The following is a 24,142-nucleotide window of genomic DNA, read 5'->3' as shown; positions in this document are numbered from 1 at the left end:
CTCCAAGAGTGCAAAGAGAAATAGATTCATTCCTTGTCATTTTTATTGTATTTTATTTTTGTTAGATACAGTTTAGAACAGTATTGATAAGTATGTAGAAACCACCAAATTAAAAAGGATACAAAAACATAGCATATGACATAACTCAGTTGTGAATATCTCACTAGTCATTATAAAAACTAAATATTGATTTAACTAAAAAAGGTGTTATAAATTACTATAGAGGATGGTGGGAGGGTTAACATGAACATGTTGGTGGGTGGGTGAGGGTCAAATCTTTACTTCCTGAATAGGAAGTAGAAATATATATAAAATAAATAACCATATACACGTTCTCTCTCTATATATGTATGTAGTCAAACAATGAAGCTATAGTATAAGCATATTATCTATGATATGGAGCCAAATAGCAGGAGTAACAGCTAAAATAGTTGTTTCTGGGGAACGTGAATCAGGTGAAGAATGTGTTGTCAAGAGACAGGCATTTCACGTTTGCTCTTATATTGGAATGTAGATTTAAAAAGAAGGCATGAAAGTAGAGGGGAACTGTTTGGGAAGAGGAAGGGGACCAATGGGAGAGGAGAGGAAGAAAAAGAGGGGGTAATGGGGGGGAAATGTGATAAAAGTACATCATACAGGTGTATGAAAATGTCATGATAAAACTCATTAAAATGTACAAAAAATAATCTGGCGCTTCCTAATAAGCCTGGGGGTGACATTTAATTTTTAAAATGACATACATGCAAAACATATTATGTCCCCAAGTGTGTACAGAAGTGTTCATAGCACCATTATTAGCAATATCAAAAAAGTAGAAACCACACAAATGGTCATCAGCTGATGAGTGGGTCATGAATGTGGCATATTCTTTTTTTTTTTTTTTTTTTGTGAAACTGGGGTTTGAACTCAGGGCTTCATGCTTGCAAATCAGTCGCTGTACTTCTTGAGCCACCACTTCTCTAGTCTACTTTACCATAGTGAAGCTAGTCACAAAAAGCCATTGATGGTCAGGTGCTGGTGGCTCATATCTGTAATCCTAGCTACTCAGGAGGCAGAGATAAGGAGTCTTGCAGTTCAAAGCCAGCCTGGGCATATAGTTCACAAGACCTTATCTTAAAAAAAAGACCCAACACAAAAAAAAGGGCTGGCAGAGTGGCTCAAGGTGTAGGGCCTGAGTTCAAATCCCAGTACCACCAAAAACAAAAAACAAAAAAAAAGAGCCAGTGTATGATTCCATTTGTATTAAATGTCCAAAATAGGCAGAAAATAAAGTAACAGTTGTGTATCGATAGGAATTTGAGAGATGGGGTAAAGGAGGAGTAACTTACTAATGGAGTTTCTTTTTGGGCTGATGAAAATTTTCTGGGATTATATAATGTTGGCTGCACAACTCTGTTCATATGCTAAAAATCACTGAATTTTACATATCTTTGGCAGTACTGTGGATTAAACTCAGGTTTGCTAGGCAAGCACTCTAGTAATTGAGCCATGACCAGTCCTTTTGATTTTAGTTTGTTTTTCAGATACGATCTCTGCCATGCACCTACTTCCTCCTCCTAAGTAGATGGAACCACAGGCATGCACCCCCATACGTGGCTTATTTTTGAGATAGGGTCTCACTAACTTTTGCCTGGGCTGGCTTCAAACCACAATTCTTCTATCTCTACTCCCTCCCAACTCCAATAAGCTAGGATTACAGATGTGAGCCATCACTCCTGGCCCCTTGAATTGTATACTTTTAAAGAGTGAATGTTATATCATGTGACTCACATCTTCAATAGAACTATTATTTAAAAATTGAAGAAAACACAAAAATGTCAAATCACAGGGTTATTGTGAGGAATAAATGAAGTAATATATATGAAGAGTCTAGTCCAGAACTTATCTTTTAACTAGCAGAAGACTAGTTAATACTGACATAGGCTTACTAAATATAGCAGGCAGACTTGTAAGTTTTCTGCACATAGTTATGTATTTAACCCTCACAACAGCTGTTTATAATAGACACTATTCGTATCCCAGATTCTAGATGAGGACCCTCCAGCCAGTGAAATTAAATAATTTGTCTAACATCACACAACAAGTTCACAGTAGATCTGAGGTTTGACCCCAGGTAGCGTGTCTGGCATCTTTACTCTACCATTCTACTGTCCTCCCTCGCCATGGCTTCTGGTCCCAAGTCTGGCTTAGCACTGTGAGTTCCACAGGTACTCTGTTCTTCATGTGTCAGGGTTTGGAGCTGACTACAGGGTTTGGAGATTATAAGGAGGAACTATTGACCATGGGAGGAAGAAAGAAGCCCTCCTTTAAGTGAAAAGGAAAGATGGATCTTGTGAGTGTACAGGGGGCTACAGAAGCAAATTCACCTAGAATTAGGGGCAGCAGAGGAAATTTGAGGCCAGGAAAGATTGTAGGAGGTGGAGTGGGAGGATGAACCAAGAGAACAGTTCAGAATGGATGGCCAGCATTTGAGGGGATATGTGATTTCTTTAATATGATGGATCCTTTGTCTAGAGAAAAGCACATACACAAAACAATATGCATATAATTTTAGGAGTCCATGGATCCCAGGTTGAGAATGCCTGCTCTCAAAAACTAACAAAATTGAATAAAAGTATTTCTGGGAAGTAATTTGAAGTCAAGCAGCTTGATCTTACAGCTGTTTATGTTTCTGAGAGTCTCTGACTTTCTCCCACAGCATTCAGAGGCTGGAAAGTAACAGTTGAACTAGTGTTAGAGAACTCTGTGGGTTTCAGAGTAGGCGCTGGGGCATGATGAAGTTTTAGGGAGGGCAGGAAGGATGTAGGGAAGGCAAAGCACAGGCCAGTAATGAAGGGGGAGAGGTGACAGCAGAGGCATGTTGAGGGTGAGAGAAGGAGCAATCTATCTGGGTGCATGGTCTGTAGAGAACCTAAAAAGAAGAAAAACAAAAGTCAGTCTTATGCTTGCTATCACCATGCACAAGAAATTTTAAATGCTGGTAGCAATTAAAAAAAAATACTCCTCTCTAGAAAAGTTTTGAGTCTAAGTCCTAAACAGTTGCCTACCCTGGATAGATGTACACCACTAAGGGGCAGATAAAGAGCTTAAGATTGAGGGGGGAGGGTGGGGCTTGAACTGATGAAGTTCCAGATGTTGTTGAGGCAGTGAGTGAGTGGTGAAGTGAATGAGATGGAGTCAGAGCTGAGCTCATGCTAAGGAAGAATAGGACTCCATCAATGGGATGCTTATTAGCAGGGCCCAATTCAATGCCTTTCATCTTCTTTTTTTTTTTACTTGAACCATCTGCTAGTGATAATTATGTCTGTTTCACTGTCTTCACACATAAACTCTAATCTTCACTGCTTCATCTCATTCTGGTTCTTTTGCCCCTCGATTATAGATGACTTTTGTTTACCTTTATGTTTTTCTTCCCACTGAACTTTGTACTCCCTGAGATCAATGTTTTTGTCTTTGTTCTCAATCACCAGTTCTGACAGGCACTCATACACTGGTGGAACCAACTGCAAAAATATGTTTTGCTCTTCTTCACAGATTCCTCAGATTGCAGATAACCAGGCTCCTGTAGATACAGAATGCTGCTGCTTTCTGCCTCCCAGGTAAATGAAATATGAATCTGTTTCCTTTTATGAGGCATGGCTGTTCAGGATGGAACCAGACTGGGGAGATCCACAGACACTGCACATTTCACCCTTAAGATCAAGACACCATCTGTGGAGCCCTGGAGCAGGGCCCTGAGTGAAGACCATTCTCCCTAGAGTGGAAGTCACTAGAATTTTGCTACTTTGTACTGTGATCACTCCTGTAAGAGCAAAGCCTGGATGTTCTTCTGGTGTCCTGAAAGAACTTAGGTGTTTCTTGAACCCTCTCTGCAACTTATTAATTAGGAGTAATTATGCAATGGGAAAAACAGGCCCCCTTTTACCTTTTCAGCCTTCCTTAGGGAATCACAAGATAGTTAACAGTCCTCTGTAGAACCATTTCTAGCATATTCCCTAGAATGATTTCTAGAATGGGCCAAATCTTCCCCAATGTCTTCCCATTCCACTATCTACCCTCTTCCCCAAAATGGACCCTATGGACTTCTGACTAAGAAGTCACACAGCACTGGTTGATGGAGGAGATAAGCCAGCATAGTTTGGTTGATATTTGAGTTTAGGAGCAGTAACTTTCTCAAGAAATCAAAGAAGCTAAGAAAGTCTAAGGAGAGTCCCCTCAACCAGGAGAATACTGCTACACATTGACAGGGTTCGTGGCTCCCAGCAAACACAGATGCTTAAAGAATGATCTGACATCTTCAGCTTAACATCTAACTTCGGAGCCATATCACACATCCTCATTGCTAAATGGCAGAGTTACTGCTGGAGCCCCACTGACTCCAGGCAATGTGTAGATTATACTCGATATTTAATCAGGACTCAGGGTGCTTCACAGTCTTCACAGCCTGTATAAACACTTGAGGATTTTCCATTTGGAGATAGGAATTTGCCCTCAAGATAAGCATCTGGAGTTTGAACGTAGAATGGAGCTTTTATAAAATGTTCATTCAAAAAACAAAAAATCTGGTCTGTATAGAGGAATTAAGCTACCCATTTAGCTGTCTGTGTGATCTAACTGTTCTAACGTCTGAATAATTGAGATGTTTAATTGGGTTAAAGAGATCATTAGCACACAAGTGTTCTATAAATAAAAGAATGAGTAAATAATATAGTAATCTTCCTTTTCAGGTCCTTTTCTTAAAGAGAACATTTAGGTTTGTTTGTACCAATAAGATCATTGTTAGGAGACTCAAAAAGAGTTTAGTTTCAGGCAGGCAGGGGCTCTCCTAAGGAAATCCCTTTCGGTTTTTCTCAGGTGCACTGCCACCTTTTTTCTCAGCTCTTTCAGTAGAAATGAATAATTTGTTTACCTCTGCTGTTAGTAGGCAGGCACCTGGCCTTTGCTTTTGCAACTAGAGTCAAGAAAAAAGGTCAAGGTAGCAGACTGACCTCCCTTTGCTATCTGTGATCAGAAAGGTTTAAGTAGCCCAGGGCCTACTTAGAGTCAGCTGGGAGAGCAACAAAGGGAAGGAGAAAGAAAAATGCTTATAAATAAGAGGAAGTGGTAAGAGGAGTCTGTATTTCACTGTGACCTGTTCTGTCAGGTGATTTTTTAGGGGGAGGGGACATAAAAAAAAGTTAAGTGAAATGTCCTTATAAAGACAAAATCTATTTCTTTCCTGGCTGATGATTTGTCATTCTAGTCACTTCCTGCCTTGTGACCACACACCCGGACTTGACAAAGCTGTTCTGCAGATCAGAAAGAAGGGGGTTTCTGATCACACACCAGCACAGCCAACGACAGTTTTTCTACGAGGTAAATTTTCTTCAAGTCTTTTTGTCTTTTCTAAATGCTTGAGACAGAGTTTGGGCTCTGTTTCTGTGGATTGTGGGTTTTGCCTTGAGGGGAGTTGAGATCTGAGCACCTGTCACTACAGCCTTCTGTGTGCCCTGCCTGTCTAACTGCCAGAAACCTGCAGCCACCTTGTATGACCGTCCAGGGTGGAGTCCCTCTGCCCTCTGAGTTGGGTTCAAGTTATCTGCAGCTATCAGTCCCGCCAAACTATGATATTTTTTTTTCTTCCTTTCTGTACTAAACTATGTTCTGCCTTATGTCTATTACTTTATTTCAGGAAGGCTTTTTACTGTGATTTTATCTATTTTAAAACGTTTTTAGAAAAGTGCATATTGATCATTTAGATTGTACTGCTCACTGCCCAAATGGGGGCAGTTTAATTTTAGCTTCTGTGTCTCTGTTTTTCTAAAAAATCTTCTCCATAATACTTTAATGGATATATTAACTCTTAGGTCATGTTACCAAACATGATATGGTTATTTGAGTGATTTTTGGCGCCAAGGGTTTTTAATAACTGTGCTTAATAACCACATGGAATTAGAGGTCTCCTCTTCTTCATTTATTCTCTAAAACTAAAAGTAATTTGTGTTGCTTAATTATATTGTTTTTGTAGGACTGTCCGAATTACTTGTTGATGCTTATGGCTGTACAAATGAGTACACAGTTAAATTCTGGAGGCAAGTCTTCTGTCTAAAAGGAAATTCTTTAAAACTTCACTAAAGCATAAGAGAGTTTGAATCTTGTAGTACCAGCTTTTCTGTAATTATCATTATCAAATAATCCTAAAAACCATTCACAGATGATAAACATAAGCCACTTAGACTTGTAATAGATACATTAATCAGCATACTTATCAAAACCCAACATTTCTTAATCAAGTAGCAGTAACTTGTTTTCTAAAATTACTCCCTCAGGACAACTTTATTAAAAAACTCTTGCTAAACAACAAAAAAGTGGCTTATCCATTCACAGTTTGATTTCATATTTACAAAGAATTATTTTAATTGGATTCTCTTAGGTAAAATTGTTCAAAGAATGTCTGTGCAGGCAAATTTGAGTTGAATTCACCATTAAATTCATCTATAAATGTGAATTTCTGAAAGTTGCAAAGTATGACCATTGATACTGTTTTGCATATCTTGCCTAGTTTTGTTTTCTATATATCATAAATACATATTTTTTATTGTTGTGCTGGGTGGGGGTACATTGAAGCATATACAAAAGTTCTTAACAATGTATCAAAAATATCATACTTAAATTTACCCCCTTCACCTAAATAGTTTTAAACTAACAGAAATATGGGAGCCCAGAAGGAGAGGCTTGTGCTCCAGAAAAGGTTGAAAAATATGCTGTGTTTTAAGTAAAGATAATAATGAGAATAAAATAAATTAGGATGTGAAGGGATATCAGTCTTTTCCCCCTTACATTTGGCAATGTACAAAAAAGAGTATAAAAAAAAAAGTTAATTCAGATCAAGTTTGGGTTGTTTAAAGCATCAGCCTGGTATGCAGAAATGTATCCATTCCTCTTCATTCTTGCTCATCCCCTGTGACATCAGGGAGAAATAGAATTCTCAGTCTTGGCCACAGAATAAGCACTCCTGTGATGGAATGGACTAGTGTTCAGGAGGACATTTCATTAGCAATCCCAGGGATGCTTTTCTTTGTAGCATTTTAAGTTTCATCTCCTTCATAAAGTATGCCAGTCATGAAGGAAACAGTTTCAGTGGTTTAACTTCTCTTATACTCTATCTCTGAAATCTTTGGGGGAAGGGAAGGCCAACAAGTAAAATCTCATTCAAATGTATGCATTTAAGCTAGAGAGGATAGGAAAAAGACCTCTGTAGACACCCAAATCTGCACATGCTCGAGGCCCTCATAGAAAATGGCACAGCGTTTGCCTAGAACCCACACACATCCTTCCTGAGTAATTTCAATCATCTCTAGATTACTTATGACACCTAATGCAATGTAAATGCTATGTATTATAGAATATTGCTAGAGAATAATGTCAAGAAAAAAAATCTGTTCACAGTCAGTTCATGTGCAGTATTTTTTTGGGAAGATTTTTGATATGAAGTTGATTGAGGCCATGAATGTAGAATTCCAAGTTATGAAGGGCTGACTGTTGTACTAACATTTGATATTTCTGAGCACTTAGTATAATGCAGTCACTCTTCCTGCATGACCTTCTTGGATGCCTGTCTACTTCTTTAGAGATTAGGTGTATTTGGGTGTTGAATGAGCTGCCCTAAGGCCACGGATAGTGGGGTGGAGCAGTAAGTGGCCAGGATTTCAGACTCTGTGCTCTATGTCAGTTACCAAGCCTTCCTTCTGTGCACCATGCTGGCTCTATGGAAAAGATTATAGGCTTTCATGACTAATGCTGACCAAAGAGATTCTGACATTCAAAGTTTTTGAGAGAGAATGAGAGAGAGAGAGAGAGAGGAAGATAAGGGAAGAAAGAGAAAGACAGAGACTGAAAGACAGAAAAAGAAAGAGAAGAAAGTAATTTGCAATAAATTCAGACACATTTCTAGTTATATGAAAGATCTGGTTGCAGACTTCATATAACAGTGGAATGATGAAGTATTTTGTTCTAATGAATGCATAGTTTTACGGAGAATTTTTGTTCCTTCACAAACTTGCCTCAACCCACTTCCCCAACCTTATTTCTTGTCACTTCCTTCTGCTCTAGCCCTTGCATACCCTCCCCCTACCTACCCACATTCTGGGTGCACCAGACCACAGAAAGTTCCATACTCTTTCACTCCTTTTTGCTCCAACTGTTTCTTTAATCACTTTTCTTCTTTATTTGTAAAACTTCTGATCATTTTTCAAGGTTCAGTTCAAGAAACATGCCCCTTTAGAGGCCTTCTGTATGTGTCCCTACCTACCCAGTAAGTGCTGTGTTTGTTTTTGCTTAACACTTTTACCTTAGAGTAAATACAGCATAGATCACATTGCTTTAGTTTCTAGTCCTTATTTGCTGACAGACCTAAGTTCTTCTCTGTCTCTCTTGACACATAGTAGGTGCTAATGATATTTATTGAACAAATGTTTTTTATCAGTTTATTACATATGCATGGAAGTTTTTTATTTCACTTACTAGCTTAGTATTTACTGAGTTCCCACAATGATTGCTGTAAAGGAAGAAACAATAATAATTTAATGTTTTGCATCTATCATTCTTCATCTTTGTCAAGGCCCCATTCTTTTTAGCCTAAAGCATCAAGTGGACAGTGACCTCAAGAAATTATACAATGACCTTAGCTTACAGAAAAAAACCATAATCCCATCATCTTTAATCTAAATGCATTCATTGAGCTAAAACTTAGCTGTCCTCACCAAAACTATGTACTTAACAATGGGCTTCTTTGCTGACAAAGCACACAAGAACTTTTATGTAGTAACTTTAGAATACTCTTAGACAATTACCAGATCAACTTCTTGCTACCTGAAGTGATCAGGCCCCTCTGTGTTCTCAGGAGAGATGGCAAATGAAATTTAAAATCAGATTAAGTAAAATAAAATGAAGAAATTTACTCATAAGATTGTAAGAGACAAATGTTTGTAAAGTCAGGTAATAAAGACATTGAACTTTAGGACTAATAGTAGATTTTATAGCAGGATGACATTATTTAGATCAATTTTATCCCCTAAAAGGGTTTTTTTTGGGGGGGAGTCTGGTAGTTTACTAATTCACAGATATCAAATGAAATGACACTATTCCATCTGCACATTGAACACTGCAGGAGTAAAAGTTGGAATTAGGACCATCACAATATAAAACTACTCAGCAGAGTTGAAGGTGTCTTTATTTTGCCAGATGAAAAGTCAATTCTTAGACAAAAGTGTTGACATTGCACAAGGTTTTAATTTTGAAGTTCTAAGAAGTTACCTCCTGGTGAGACATCCACCTCCTAGGGACCTCTCCCTCCACCTGTCAAAGTCACAGTGTTCCTCAGATGGCAGCTCCCTATTGCTGTCCTTGTCCCTTTCTTATTCCACTTCCTGTCATTCTACTGACCCTTCCCATTGTTTTTTGTTTGCCAGTTTCAATCATTACATCAGTCTTCCCAGCAATTTCATAATCACTCCATCTTGTAAAATATTGCAAGCAACAGAGGGCAGGGCAAAGGAGGGAGGAATTTCAATTTGGCACCCTAATTGCATGCTAACTGGTTTATCCTTATTAAAGCATTTAGTCATCAAGCAGTTGTGAAGTTCATGTATTCATGTATTTTGAGTTCATTCACTCATGTATTTTGTTTAATTTTCTGCAATTGGATCAATATTGTAGCAACTGTTGAATTGTAGAGAAACCTCCTAGAATAACATGCAGCAAACCATGGTGCTTATATGTGCCTGAACTCTGAAGCTGATTTCAAACAATTATAATTTCCCTCAAAGAAGCACATCCATAGTTGTAATTGCTTTTATAAACAGACTGTTTTGTGTTATCATCATCACAGTCATCATTGCTTACTTAGTCCTTCTGTACACTTGACTGAGTATTGGATTTTTACCAACTTATAGGCTTCTGGGTATTCTATAAAACATGATCTCCACACTGAAAAGCTTTAAAAGGTTTTTAGTCTTAGAAGTTTATAATAATTTTAGTCAAGTGGAATTCACCTTTTCTAGTCTATTGTGATAGTCGTGAATAAATTAAGCAATTTAGTATTTAAATCCAAGTATACATACCTATTATTGTACAGTAATGGCTAAATATAGGTGCCCTAAAAACTGAAAGAATGAAAGATTGGTTTAATTATAAGTGGTAGAATAGAGGTTAAAAGTGACCCACTTAGTGAATTAAAATAAGTTTTGATCAACTTCAGAGCCAGGGCTGTGTCAGCCCCACTTAGCTACAAGGAGACTGTTTCTCAAATATGGTCAGTTGTTTTTTCTGGCGGAAGGAAAAGCTAAGATGTTAAATTGAGAACTAGCAAAGCCGCAGTTCTGTGGTTGCAGCATTGATTCTTGTTTTAGTCTAGTGTCAGTTACATTACACTGATGTTTCTCCAATAAGATCTCGCTCTCTCTCTCTCTCTCTCTCTCTCTCTCTCTCTCTCTGTGTCCTTCTCTTCCTCCCTCTCTGTCTCTCTCTCTCTTTTTCACACACACACACACACACACACACACATCTTGATTTCTGAGCTAAAGTAGAACAGAGATTATGTTCTTCACAGAAAGAAAAGCCAATGGGCAGGCAGATTAATTAAGCATGCGAATTGCTGTCCTCCAGATAATTTGTTTTCCTTTTTTCTCTGGTTGCACTTTCCAGAGGGAAGTGACTTAATGAAATAATTACCCTGTATTTGAATAACACCCTGCATTTTGCTCCCTTGGTCTAGTAGTCATCACTAAAATTTATCCAAACTATGTTACCAAATCATGAAGTAAAGAGTTACACAAACATATTTGTATAAAATTTACATATTTCCCCCATTTGCCTTTTCTCAGGTAGAATTTAGAATTAGAAGCAAGTCTTTGTTACTCTCAAGTGGGACCTTCTGAAATGTAGGTCCTTTGCACAACCTTGACATCATTGGCTCATAGGGGTTGAGCATCCCTAATTCAAAAATCTGGGATCTGAAATGCTCTGAAACTCAAAACTTTTTAAGAGCAGATGTCATGTTCAAAAAGTTTCAGATTTTGGAATAGTTCAAATTTCAGATTTTTGTATTGTGGATGCTGAACCAGGTCCTGTGCAAATATTCCAAAATCCAAAAAAAATCTCTGAAATAGCAAACATTTCTGGTCCAAGCATTTTGAATAAGGGATACTCACCCTGTATTGCCTTCACCAGAAGGACCATCTTAGAGAAAGAAGAGTAGGTATCAGCAAATCCCTTATATAGAAAGCTAGGCAACAGGTGCAAATAGAGAATAAGGGAAAAAGATCGAGAATGTAGTTTTACATTGTTGGGTGTCCTTTCTGCAACTTAAAACTGTGAAATGAATGTTCTCCACCATTTCCAAAGGCTTCTGAACATTTGAAAACTTTCTCCCATGGACACATGGAATGTGGTGGGTGTCTAGGACTGTTTCACATTTCCTCCTCTCTCACTGTATTTCACTCGGACGCTTTAAATCAAAATATCACTGATTCTTTGTTTCTTTCCTGTGACCACTGAGAATGACAATTGGATACTTCACCTGTCTTGTAAAAATCCCCACATTGTCAGTTTATCTACTACAGCCATCACTATATGTGCTAGGCACTATGCTGTGCTCTTTCACTTCCACAAATCACTATGCAAGGTCAATGTCATTATCTTATTACAAGTGATTACACCAAGGTTCAGGGGGGCTTAATAAGTGGCCTAAGGTCACAGAGCCAGTGACTGGCAGAGTCAAGATTCACACCTTGCCTCTTTTCCAGTGGGCAGTTTCTGAAAGGCACAAACCATGTCTATTAAAAGGACACAGTGGCCTCTAACATAATCCACTAAGTACTTCCTAATAATAAGTCTAGATATTCCTTTCTGCAAGTGAATTTTGAATGATTCTTCCTAATGCCACATTTTTTTTTAATCAGGAAGAGATCCCAGCTCTACATTTGATGGGTTTGCTGGTGTGCCAAACATATTCAAAAAGCAAGCAAATGCATGAGAATTTTGTGATACAAAGTCCTTGAATTAATAGTTATGAGAGTACTAGACAGGGCTGTTTAACCATTTAAATTTCTCTTTTTTTGTCACTTAAAATTTTGACAGAAGAAATGTTATAGCATATCCCATTGTAAATTGGCATTGGTAAATATTTGCTAGCCCCTGTAACTTTTTTTTAAATGTCAGAATAAATATAGCCTATCAAATGAGCACAAACTTCCTACTTCAATTTATCTGTAACGCCTCACTTTGTTTTGTTTTGTTTGATGACAATGAGCCTGTCATTAGAGATTGTAAAGGAGTAGCTCTAAGGATCCTGTTGAAAATGGAGTCACATTAGCCATCATGTTGCCATTGCTAGTATACAAATATGGGCTATGCATTGTCTCACTGGTTTTCAGTTCAAACTAGAATGGAGAGAAATGGCTGGAGACTTAGAAGAGCAGGAGGAAGACGGGTGAGGCTAACACAACCAGCCCTGTGCACTGGTGCACCTGATGGAGTGTAGCACAAATGGTCTTCATCTCAGATGCCCAAAGCGCTTTCTTTCCCATGACTCATCATGGATGTGGTTGGGTTTTTCTTAACTTTAATGTACATTTTCCCACTCTGGTCACACTTCCTCACTGTGAGAAGGTACTTTCCACTGCAGTATTTCAGGCAAGGCAGAGTGCCAACAGAGCCCCCATTGGCCACTCCACATGAGAAAATCGATATTATGTGTGGGGTTCTGGTATCATCTGCCAGTTCTGCAGTATGCTGGGGGTGCTTCTAGAACTGTAGGTGAGAAGTGTGTTAAGGAGTCTCAACAAGCAGGCTAAGGACTTTGGAGATAGAATATGGCTATGAAATTGAGATTTACACTGCCACCGCACATGTAATATACACAACGAAATGTGACTTTTAGGTAGTGACTATAATATTTCATACAATTTCCAGTTGGTTCCCTGAAGTAATTTTGTAAAAGTTCTAGTTCTTTTAAATTTTCATTTAGCTTTCATTTTTCCTTCCCTCTTTCCTTCCTTTCCTTCTTTTCATGGACTGCACATCAAGTTGTTTTTTTTTTTAAACCTTTAGGTTCTAAAAAAATACTAATTGATTTGTCTTTTTTCCATATCTTGGCTGGATTAAATTATGATTCCAGAGGTTTGACTTCTCTTTGTGGACTAATCACTGCCTCACTTTGAGACTTGGGGTGTAGCTTCACTCTTTACAGCCGCATTTTCCTGCTTCAATTCCTCCAGTTTCTCCTTCACTTTGCAGTGTTTTCTAACGGGAGGAGAGGTGGTGATATAAGGATGAAGCCAGGTACACAAACAAACCAAAACGGCTCTAGGTGGAATCACTTTGTTGTTTACATTCATTACCTGCAGTGAGATTCGGAATCTAGCCGGAATCACTAAAGCTTTCCTTCTGGAAATAAGAGCTGGTGAGGAGGAGAACTGGGCTGGCATCTCCCTATCCTCTTCTTCTGGAGTTCTACCTCCTGTGACCCTGACTTCAGCCACCTCAAACCTGCTACAGCCTCCTCTGTATGCTTTTGCTTGTCTCTCACTTTGCAGAGCTGTTTTCTCTGCCTGGAATGCCTTTTTGTTTTGTCTATTTGGAAACTGCTACTGGTTCCCCAAAACTTAGCTCAGTTGTCAATATTGCCTCCTCTGGAAACCTTTCCTTTCACTTCCCTAAATTCCCTTTCCTTCCCTAAATTCTCTTCTCCAAATTCCCTTCCCTTCCCAGGCAGAGTTAAGTTCTATCTTCTCTGTGTTTGCCTAGCACACGACAGTGTAGTCTTCTGTTTGCATTTTCCTTCACTAGTCTGTGCTCCTTAAGCCCTCAAGGGCAAGGACTCCTCACTGATCATCTTTGCATTTTCAGTCCAAGTACTCAATTATACATTGTGGGATGACTGAAGTATGGAGGCCACCAATGCAGAGGACCCCTCTTTCCACCAGAGCAGAGGGGGACACAGACAGGAAAGAGCAAGCCTAGTGATTACCTTCCTGTTCTTAGCACTTCCTTTAAGATCTTGAGGAACTGAAGAAACATCTAGAATTTCCTCCAAAGAGCACCAGCCCTAAGTAAAATCTTACAGAATTGTGTGTAGCTCTAGTGTACATGAGGTCAGAGTTTTGACCTTTTGGATTTTTCTTTTGGCTATGTCAAGGAAGAATAAAGAACTTTGAGATACAGGAACCCAATGGTCAGAGGTACTAGAAGAGCAAGGAGTCATCTCTATTTCATAGCTGAATGACCCTGGGCCAGTTATTTAACCTCAGTTTCCTAATGTATAGAGTGGGAATAATAATAATAATACTCCATAGGATTATAATGAGAATTAAATGTGATAATGCATATATTTAGCACTCAGTAACCACTTAGCAAACATTAACTGCTATCTTTATCTTACAGCTGGTCTTACTTGTCCTTAAGCTATTGTTTTCTCTGACTCCAACTAGTTAGGCTCTCTCTACAGAAAATGTAGATCGATAATCACACATGTATAAGGAAAAAGCTTGACTAATCTTTAAGAAGTCTCCTACTCATCTGCTAAATCTAGTTGTCTTGGTCCATTTTGTGCCACTGTAACTGAACGCTGAAAACTGGGTGATTTGTAATGAAGTTTAATTTCTTACACTTTTGGAGGCTAGGAAGTCCAAAGCTGGCAAGGACCTTCTTGTTGCATCATCCCATGCTAGAAGGCAGAAGAGCAAGAGAGAGCAAGGATAAAGGGCAAGTTGCTTTTATAAGCAGCTCACTCCTACCATAGCAACATTAGTTAATTCATGAGAGCTCTGCCTAAAGACCTTCCATTGGGTCCCACCTCTCCACTCTATTGCATTAAGGATTAGGTTTCCAGCACATGAACTTTGTAGGATACATTCAAGCCAAAGAACTATGTCAAATAATATTAGTCCCTCTGGGGGCCATCTTTGGCTCTCCAGGGAAGAGCTATATTTACCTCTTCCTGTGGATCTAAAATGGCATATATTTTAGTGATGGGTGTCTCTCTCACCTACTAAACAGGCCAGTGCCACATTTTATCCTTGTAGACTCAGCATCTACCACAGGACTAGGCATATAGTAGGTATTTGGCAGGTATCTACTGAAGGAATGAATGTACAAACTTAGGAATTTGCTTAGTGGCACACATTTAAAAGATGGGTTTCATAGTCCAGTTGATGATATGCAAGTTATATTCAGGTAAACACTGCACCTCTGTATCTGTGACTGTGGTAATTTTTTTTTTATGTAAATAAACTATTTATGATGGAATAGTTTTAGAGCTGTAGAGAAAAGTTGCAAAGATAGCACATAGAATCCTCATAATTTGGAGTTTCCATCACTCCAAATAGAAGTGCTTTCTATTACATTATAATTTTTGTTGTTGTTTTCTTAGTGCTTTTTTTCAAGTTGTTTTTTAGTTGACATATAAAATTATATCTGTCACATATGACATAATGTCTTGAAAATATGTGTGCATGTATATATATATATATATATATATATATATATATATATATACATGCACACACTTCACTAGATAGAGCAAATATTTATTCCACTGTGTGTGTTAATGATTAAACCCAGCTAATTCCTGAACACAACATCTCACATAGTTACCATTTTGTTGAGAGAACACATTATACCCACTCCCTCGGTGTTTTCAAGAATACTGTAATTGCCATTGACTATAGTCACCCTGTTGTACAATAGATCTCTTGAATTTGTTTCTCCTATGTAATTGTAACATGTACTTGTTGACCACCTCCTTCCCCCAAAATACACATGCACAACCATCCCAGCCTCTGGTAACCATCCTTCTACTCAACTTCTGTAAGATCAACTTTTTAATGTGCCACATATGAGTGAGCTCATTTGGTATTTGTCTTTTTGTGCCTGACTTATTGCTCTTAATGTAATATATTTCAGGTTTTCATCCCTGTTTTTCCAAATGACAGAATTTCTTTTTTTCAAGGTTGAATATTATTTTATTGTGTTTATATCATGTGCTACATTTTCTTTGTTCATTTTTCAGTTGATGAACTCTTAGGTTGTTTTTATTTCTTGACCATAATGAACAGTGCTGCAGTGGACATGGGGAGGAGCAGGTGTACCTTTATCTCTCTTTTTTTTTATTGGGGTGCTAGGAATCGAACCCAGAGCCTCACACACGTTAGGCAAGTAGTTTACCACTGAGCTTCATTCTCAACCCCAGATATCTCTTAACAAAATGATTTCAAGTCCTTTGGATCTATACATGATAGTGGAATAAATGGATCCTTTGGTAGTTTTGTTTTTGACTTCTTCAGGAATCTCCATACTGCTTTCCTTAAGGGCTATACTCTGACTTTATTGTTTAAGGAGGTTGGCCTAGACCCAGAAGATAGCAAAGAAAAGTAATAATGATTTGGAAAACAAGCCTTTAAAAAGCAGGTAAAAGAATAAAAAAGACCTAATGGCAGTCCCCAAGGCAGGCAATGGAATTTTTATGAATTGGAGAGCTCCTGTAATTCCCTCTGCGAATAGCCCAAGAAAGAGGGAGCATTAATCGTATCAGAAAAGATTTAGGTTACAAGGTAGGGATATGAGATGCCAGAGGGGTTGCAGAGTCTCCTTATTTGGATATTTTAAAACAAAATAGTAGATGGCTCTCTTTCTGGGACGGTTTGCATACCATCTTGCCTAGAAACCAGGAGTGAACTGGATCAGCGTGTCTTAAACTGTGTGTGATGACATCCCAGAAAACAGGCCCCACAGACTGCTCTGGTCACTTCCCTGCTCTGCGCTGCACAGCTGAGCAACAAGCTTCTGCCGGGGGTCGGTGAGGAGATGCATCTATAGGAGCCTTATATGCTGCTGAGGTAAGAGCAGGAACAGAGTCCCCAGGCCCCTGGGAGCCATCCCCCTGAGCCCCTTCCCCACTAGCTCACTCATAGGAGGGGCCTCAGGGCCATAGCCAAGCCTGCAGAGGATGGCTGCCGAGGGCGTCCTCACTTACTTCTCTGTTCACTTGCAATCCTGGCTCTAATTTGTATGTACATTTGTCACCTACTGAATAGGATTTTGGACCTTTTAACTTGAAAAGGATTTTATTTCTCAATTTATGGATGAGGAAACTGAGCCCAGAGAACAAGCTGGAGGCTGAAGTTGCACAAACAGATGGAAGCCTGGGTCTTCTCACTGCCAAGCCTGGCTCTTTCCTCTATTCCCTGCTACTTATTTCAGTTTGGGCTCCTTTCACATCTTTTTTTTTTTTTTTCCTATTTTGATGTGTGTGTGGTATTAGGATTTTGAACTCAGGGCCTCATGCTTGTTAGGCAGGCACTCTACTACTTGAGTCACTCTGCCATCCCTGTTTTGCATTGGATATTTTCAAGATAGCATCTCCTGAACTATTTGCCCCTGCTAGCCTGGAACTGTGATCCTCCTGATCTCTGACTCCCAAGTACCTAGGATTACAGGTCTCAGCTGCCAGCGCCAGGCTACCTTTGAGACCTTTAAGTGTATTCATTATCCCAATATCTTTAACTTAATGTTTTATATTATGATAAGCTTCTGTGTTAATCTTTTATTTCTATATAGTCAGTTTTTCTTCTCAAAACTCTGTTTAAACTTTTCACTTGCTCATTTTTGATTTTGTGAACGTTTCTAATTGTATTAACCATTTTGTAATAAATTAACTGTAGTCTGTGTGTTGCATCTGAAGCCTGACATTTATCTCTGCCCTTCATGAAGCCCAATCTTTGTGCCCCTCATCTTTATACCCCCTTTGCCCTTTAGCAGCCTGAGCAGTACTTTGCACATGGACATCTAGGTAGAGTGAAAGAATGAATGAATAATGTTTGATATTCAAGTAATGATAGTGCAATAATAATCAGCTAGCACATGAGAATATTCAACTTTCTAAAAATATGTATTTGGAATACCCTGAGGTTTCAGTAGAGGAGAGTATGGATCTTAAAGTCATACGTGTGGTAGAATGTGAAATAAAGGGTAGCAGTGGATTTTCAAGATGGTACTGGAGTAGCATTGTTCATAGCCTAGGGGAGGAGAGGAGTTCTGAGACACTGAGAGGTGTCCCCATGCCCCAGCCTGTTGTATATATCCTCTTTGCTAGGAAACAGAGATATCAGGAGTGTGTTGGGGGAGAGGAGGTGAGAACTTCCTGGTTGGTGACAGAGCTGGGCTGTGTGTGCCAGTTTCTACATAGCTTCAGAAGCCCCTCTGTTGAGTGGCCAAACCATGGGGGCTTCCAGAGCACTATCAGGATGGTGAGGTCAGTAGTAAGCTGGGCCAATGTTTCCTTGGGTATTTTCATGGCCACTGAGTCTCTGCTGCCTTCCTCCCTACAGCCTTTGGTCAGAGACTGCAAAGACAGGAATTCTGTACCCTGGAGCAGCACTTGAGAGAATCAGTGTGTTTGCAGGAAGAGAAAACAGACAACCTAGAAGAGATTTTAACTTGATAATAAGATTCATAGTAGTCCACTTAAGTGGTCATCTGTATTTGAGGCCATTTCTAATTATATGAAATCTTAAAAATAAAGTCACTTAAAAATACATTTTCAGAGCTGGAGGCATGGCTTAAGTGGTAGAGTGCTTGCCTAGCAAGCAAAAAGCTCTGAGTTCAAAAGTATATTTTCAGACTCATCCTTTATGCAAAAGTTAGGCATACTTTTTCCCATAAAGGAATAGTATCTCAAGTTCATAAAGTCACTTTCTAGATATTCTTGTAGATCCTTTTCAGTGGTCTACTTTGTAAAATGGGAAAGCTGGGATTGAGTGAAAGTATAGCTTTATCCCAATGACTTTTAAAAAAATGTGTGGATATTTTATATTGCTTCAGAATCTTGTTTTATGTTTCATTTCTTAGTCATCATGTCTAATGCTAAAATTGCAATATCCACATTGCTCCAACAGTATGTTTTATATTACTAATTGTTCATTAAGGTGTCTGGAAGTTGTATAATTTCCCTGGAGATGCTCTAAAATTACTGAGTTAGAGCTAGGAATTTGAGTCCCAAGTATCCAATTTTACTTTAACCACTGAGTCAAGTTGCAGGAAAAGTGGGACAAATTCAAAGAGTCCCTTGGTGACGTGATGTCAGGTTACAGATGCCCCATGATTCTAGCAGGTTACATAATTGGGCATCGGTGTACTGAATCACAATACTGGCCAACACAAAGCTACCTTCTCTCAGCAATGATTATGGCCTGGAACTTCTTCTCATTCTGGACAGGTGACCATTTCCCTCCTTTCTGCTTTCGTGATGACCAGATATGAAACTCCTCAGGGAAAATTCCATTCACATTTGCACATTTACCTTAATAGACATTTTTCCTTCTGTAAACTCTTTTGCATCATATTTAATGGTAAAGTCCTACAAATGGTTCCCATATTCAGACTTCAGAGAACTTGAGTTAGGTACTTTCGTGATAACTCATTCTCAGAAATACCCTCTCCTGACTGATCTGGGAAATACCATCTATCTTTAAGCAGACACACAACTCACTGACTTAAAAGAATGAACAGGCTTTGTGGCCTTTGCAGCTTGGGAGAGTTATTTGATATGTTTAGGATCATAAGAATAATCTTACAAATAAAAAACCCTGGTACTTAGAATCCCAAATGTCTTGGGATTCCATACCTATTGATTTAATAAATTTAAGTGCTCACAGAAAAACTAACAGCCAGACATGACCTAGATAAATGATTTGAGATTCTTCTTCTTAAATTTATGGATTGGGCAATGATTCAGAAACAATGTTCCAAAACTTAACCCTGATTTGCAAAGACTTTAAAGTGGTTCCTGGCAAGGCGTAGTTCAAGGATGCATTCATTGGAAAGGGGCACAGGCTGGGGGTGTAGTTCAGTAGCAGAGTGCATGTGTGGTGTGCATAAGGCTTGGATTTAATTCCCAGCACCAGTAATAAATTAATAGATAGGGTCATACTCTGTGCAGGGGCAGTAAAACAGAGCTGAAGACACCACTCATTCATGCTTTGGGATACATACTCATTCTTCAGCCCCTTCTTCTAGGAGCCAAACACCCCAGTGTGGCCCATGACCACTATCAAAATGGCACCAGTATTGCAAACTGATGCCTATACTAATTATCCCTATGAACCTTGCCAACATTATCATAACCCTTACCTTCAAACATGTATGAGTTAAAATGTGTCCATTTCCCACAGGCAAACACATAGGCTATGTGAAATAGCTAATATCTGATTGTGACCTTGTTAGAAATGGCCTGCATGTTTTGACATTATTCTGCTTTGCTTTGTGAAAATGCAGTCGTTATCACATTCAGGTCAATTAGTTGAAGGGTCTCTTAGCTATAAACTTGAATGGCCCTTTTACTGGTAGCCCCACCCTTTTCCTATTCTGCTGGTCAGTAACTGCATTTATCAACTCCAGCCTGGCCTGAGAATTACTGCCTCTGAGAGCTTGGGCACTGATGAAGCATTTTATCTCCTCCCACTTCAGTTTCCTTATCTCTAAAATTAAAAAGCTGTGATAAATTATTTCTGAGGTTCCTTCTGTCTCAAAAACTTAGGCTGTACTTCTAGGTCCTACCGCTCATTAGGATGGTAAAAGTGATGCTGTCAAGGTCTCTGCTCTGGTTGGGTCCAGCAACAACACACAGTATCACAACAACTTCATCTATCAATTCTTTTTCTTTTTGTGGGACTTGGGTTTGAGTGAGGGCTTTACAGTTGCAAAGAAGGTGCTCTACTGCTTGAGCCACACCTCAGTCCCACTGTTAACTCTTCCTTCTCCAGTTCATCTTGTGTACTACCTCAACTCACTTCTCTTTTACTATAGCTGTTAAAAATCACTGAAGAGTTCTGAATTTATAAAATTTTTGAAGTTCTCACTATTTGGCTTCTCTGAGTTGATCCTCCCCACTCATGGATCTCTTAGGAAAATACAGATGCTTCTCGACCTGTGTGTCATGGTTTAAAAAGTCACATGATTTTAAAGCCAGGTATGGTGGGCACAAAACTCAGGAGGCTGAGGCAGGAAGGACTGAGAGTTCAAGGCTCAGCCTGGGCTACATAGTGAGTTTGAGGCTAGCTTTGGACTACACAGGAGACCTTGTCTCAAAAAAACAAAGCAAAACAAAACAAAAAACTATCATATGGTTTTAAAGTGAACTCCTTTTCCTTTTCTTAAGTCTTTTATTTGAATGGACCATGCAATTTTTATGCTAAAATATTTTCTCTACTTTTTCCCTAAACCATGACAGAAATTTTAGATGTGCCCTTTTATCCAATACTGTAATTCTCTTGTTTCTTCCTTTGCTCTGTTTTTGGCACTTAAAATGCAGCCTCATTCCTGCCTGTGCTTACATTTCCCAGCAGTCTTTTATAAGTGCTCTAAAAATCTAACACTCTTCTGTCAAAGGTTAGGGCCAGGTCTGGTTTCTGAGATCCTGTTTATCTGCCTTACCTTAAACACTGATTCATGCTCTTAGAATAACTGTATCAGTATAGACATGACTCCTCTGACATGAAGAACACAACCTACTTTATGAATTGTAGGCATTCATAAAATGTGTTAAATGGGTGGATTTATCTCATAATCCCATGAACCAAGATGTGTTAGACACTTAACACCAAGAAGAGCCAGCCAGCTGTGAGGCTCTAGGCTAGATTGGCTCTCCAGACCTTGCTGCATTCTGATAGGGGAGAGCCTCCTATGCATATGCATGTGCAGTGTTGTTGTAATGGAGAACCAAGCCAAGTTAGTCGTACAAATTTAGTAAAAGTTGGCAAAGTTGCATACTAATTTCTTAAAACAGAAGCCTTAATTTGATAACATATGAAAGCATGCTTCCCAAGCAAGAATGCCCAGACAGGCTTGCTGTGTTATGGTTTTTAACTCTTCCATTGCATATTCTAGATACTTAATGAATATTGCTAAGTGAATGAATGAGGGGATGGAATGAGTGTCTAACAGGAATCTGAAGCTGTAAAACCTGAGTGGACAATGAGGGGAAGAGATGAGAATTGGAGTTTTGCCTGCTCATCTGCCTAGCTGTGTGATCTGAGAGATATATATTAACTTCTCTGAGCTTCTGTTTCCTTCTCTATGAAGTAGAAATATGTGTACTAATGTATGCTGTAAGTCAACATTAAGAGACATTAGAAGAGACACAAAACATTTACTGCATCCCACAAGCATCATCTTCTTAATGCCAGGGTGAAGATTTTGTTCTCAGAGCATTTTGCTATCAGACCACACTAAAAATTGGTTTGTCTGCCAGTAGATTTCAGTGTTAAAACTATTTCCTTTTTTGTGTGGCTGTTGATTGTCATCAAGAATAGGGCGTGGTAGCCTCTGCTTGTAATCCCAGCTACTCAGGAGGCATAAATCAGGAAGATCACAGAGTGAGGCCAGCCTGGGGAAAAACAGTTAGTACGATTCCATTTCAACCAATAAACCTGGCATGACTAGTCTAGGTCAGTCCTGGGCAAAAATATGAGACTCTACCTGAAAAAAATAACTACAGCAAAAATACTGGGAGCATGGCTCAAGTGGGAGATGATCTGCTTAGCAAGCATAGGCCCCTGAGTTCAAACCCCAATACCACCAAAAAAAAAAAAAAGGAAATCGATTTAAAGCACCCTATCACAAATTTAAAATGTTTTTAAAAATATGTAATATTAAAGAAATGTTAAAAAAATATCATTATACTTAGGAACACCCAACACTCCCACTCCATTTATAACCTCCCCACCCAGAAATCTGGAAATCCAGCCAGTTTCAATGCAACTCCATGTGAAACATGCTAGTGTATGGAACAGGGAGACTATAATTCTATTTTGTTCTCTTTCTACCCACCAGAGGGCAGCAATAATGCACCGATTGTAGCTCTTCTGAGAAAACACCTAGAAAGTACCTCAGTTTCCCTTATATGAGTTGTTGGAGGGTCAACTTCCTTTTCTTCCATCTGTAAAAATGTAGAGGACTTTGACTAAATCTCTTTGAATTTATGAAATGTATCTTTTGGATTGGTCAAACATATTAATTTAAAACACAGTCATGAAAAGATTTCTTAAAAATGGTATTTATGTAAAAGTTAAGTTGTATGTTTCTGTGTCACAAACTATTCCAAAATGTAGTGATCTTAACATCTCTCTCTTGCTACTGGTTGACTAAGCACAGCTGGGTAATTCTGTTCTGTATGATATGGACTGGAACAGTGGTCGTCTTGGAGCTCAAATGGATCAGAAAGTCCATATGTCCTACTCAGAGGACTGGAAGTTGAAGCTAGCTGCCAGCTGGGTGCTCACCGGGGCTGGTACCAAAGCACCCATTCCCCTTCTTTTCCTTCTTTTTTGGGGCTTAAACATTGCACAATATGGCAATTGAGTACTAAGGGGGAATATTCCCAAGGATGGGCCTTCCAAAAAGGAAAGAAGCAGAAGTTGGGCATTGCTTCCACCACTTTCTAATGGCCAAAGCAATCATAAAATCAGCCCAGATTCAAGGGGAGGGAAATAAGCTCTATCTCTTAGTGCAAGAAGCTTCTATGTGTATAGAGAGGAGGGAGATTGTGAAGAACAGTCCTTGGAGACCACCATATGGAAGGTTGAGAAAAGGTCTATTTTGACTTACTTCGGAAATATGGTTATAAATCATGGAAGAAAATAATTTCTTCTTTAAATAAATATGATTTGCTTCTAAATGTGGTCTTTTAAGAACTATAGTGCATAAAAGTCATTCTTGTATTCTCTTCCCCAGATCTGTTCCTTAAAGCAGTAAAAGATGGCCAGAGGATCAGTGTCCGATGAGGAAATGTTGGAGCTCCAAGAGGCCTTTGCCAAAGTTGGTGAGTGGACCTGGGGCCTTGCTGGCCCAGCTTTCTATTGAGTAGCTTCAGAGCAGAGTCAATGAAATGGAAGCATGAACAAAATGGGGACAGGAGACCAGTGGAACTGATTACAGGAGCTGGGGGAACTTACTTTTGAAAGTTATGCTTGAGAAAACGACTTCTTTCTTTATCAAAACATGGAATATGAACTGTTTCTCACTGTAGCCTTTTCCTGGAGATGGTCCCTAAGGCTTGTCTTTTTAACTTGTCTGCTCTCATTTGATTTCCTTTAATACTATGACATAC

General features: G+C 39.0%; 1 protein-coding gene across 2 annotated transcripts in view; it reads left to right on the top strand.

The window, feature by feature from the left end:
* The window catches only part of Lcp1 (lymphocyte cytosolic protein 1), a 61,912-nt gene that overhangs the window by 5,472 nt on the left and 32,298 nt on the right, over positions 1 to 24,142 (top strand). The window contains exons 2-4 of one of the 2 annotated variants that reach the window (XM_074043368.1): positions 3,535 to 3,599; positions 5,243 to 5,355; positions 23,767 to 23,854. In XM_074043368.1, coding sequence (XP_073899469.1) covers positions 23,791 to 23,854 — 64 coding nt within the window. In that variant the 5' untranslated portion in view covers positions 3,535 to 3,599; positions 5,243 to 5,355; positions 23,767 to 23,790. Of the gene's footprint in view, positions 1 to 3,534; positions 3,600 to 5,224; positions 5,356 to 23,766; positions 23,855 to 24,142 lie in introns of those variants that run through there. The other variant, XM_020182848.2, reaches the window with a different exon arrangement.

The sequence above is a fragment of the Castor canadensis genome, chromosome 10 (assembly GCF_047511655.1).
Source record: "Castor canadensis chromosome 10, mCasCan1.hap1v2, whole genome shotgun sequence".
In the NCBI taxonomy this organism is placed as follows: domain Eukaryota; kingdom Metazoa; phylum Chordata; class Mammalia; order Rodentia; family Castoridae; genus Castor; species Castor canadensis.
The sequence above is the reverse complement of the archived record's forward strand: the minus strand, read 5'-3'. Positions and strand labels throughout refer to the sequence as shown.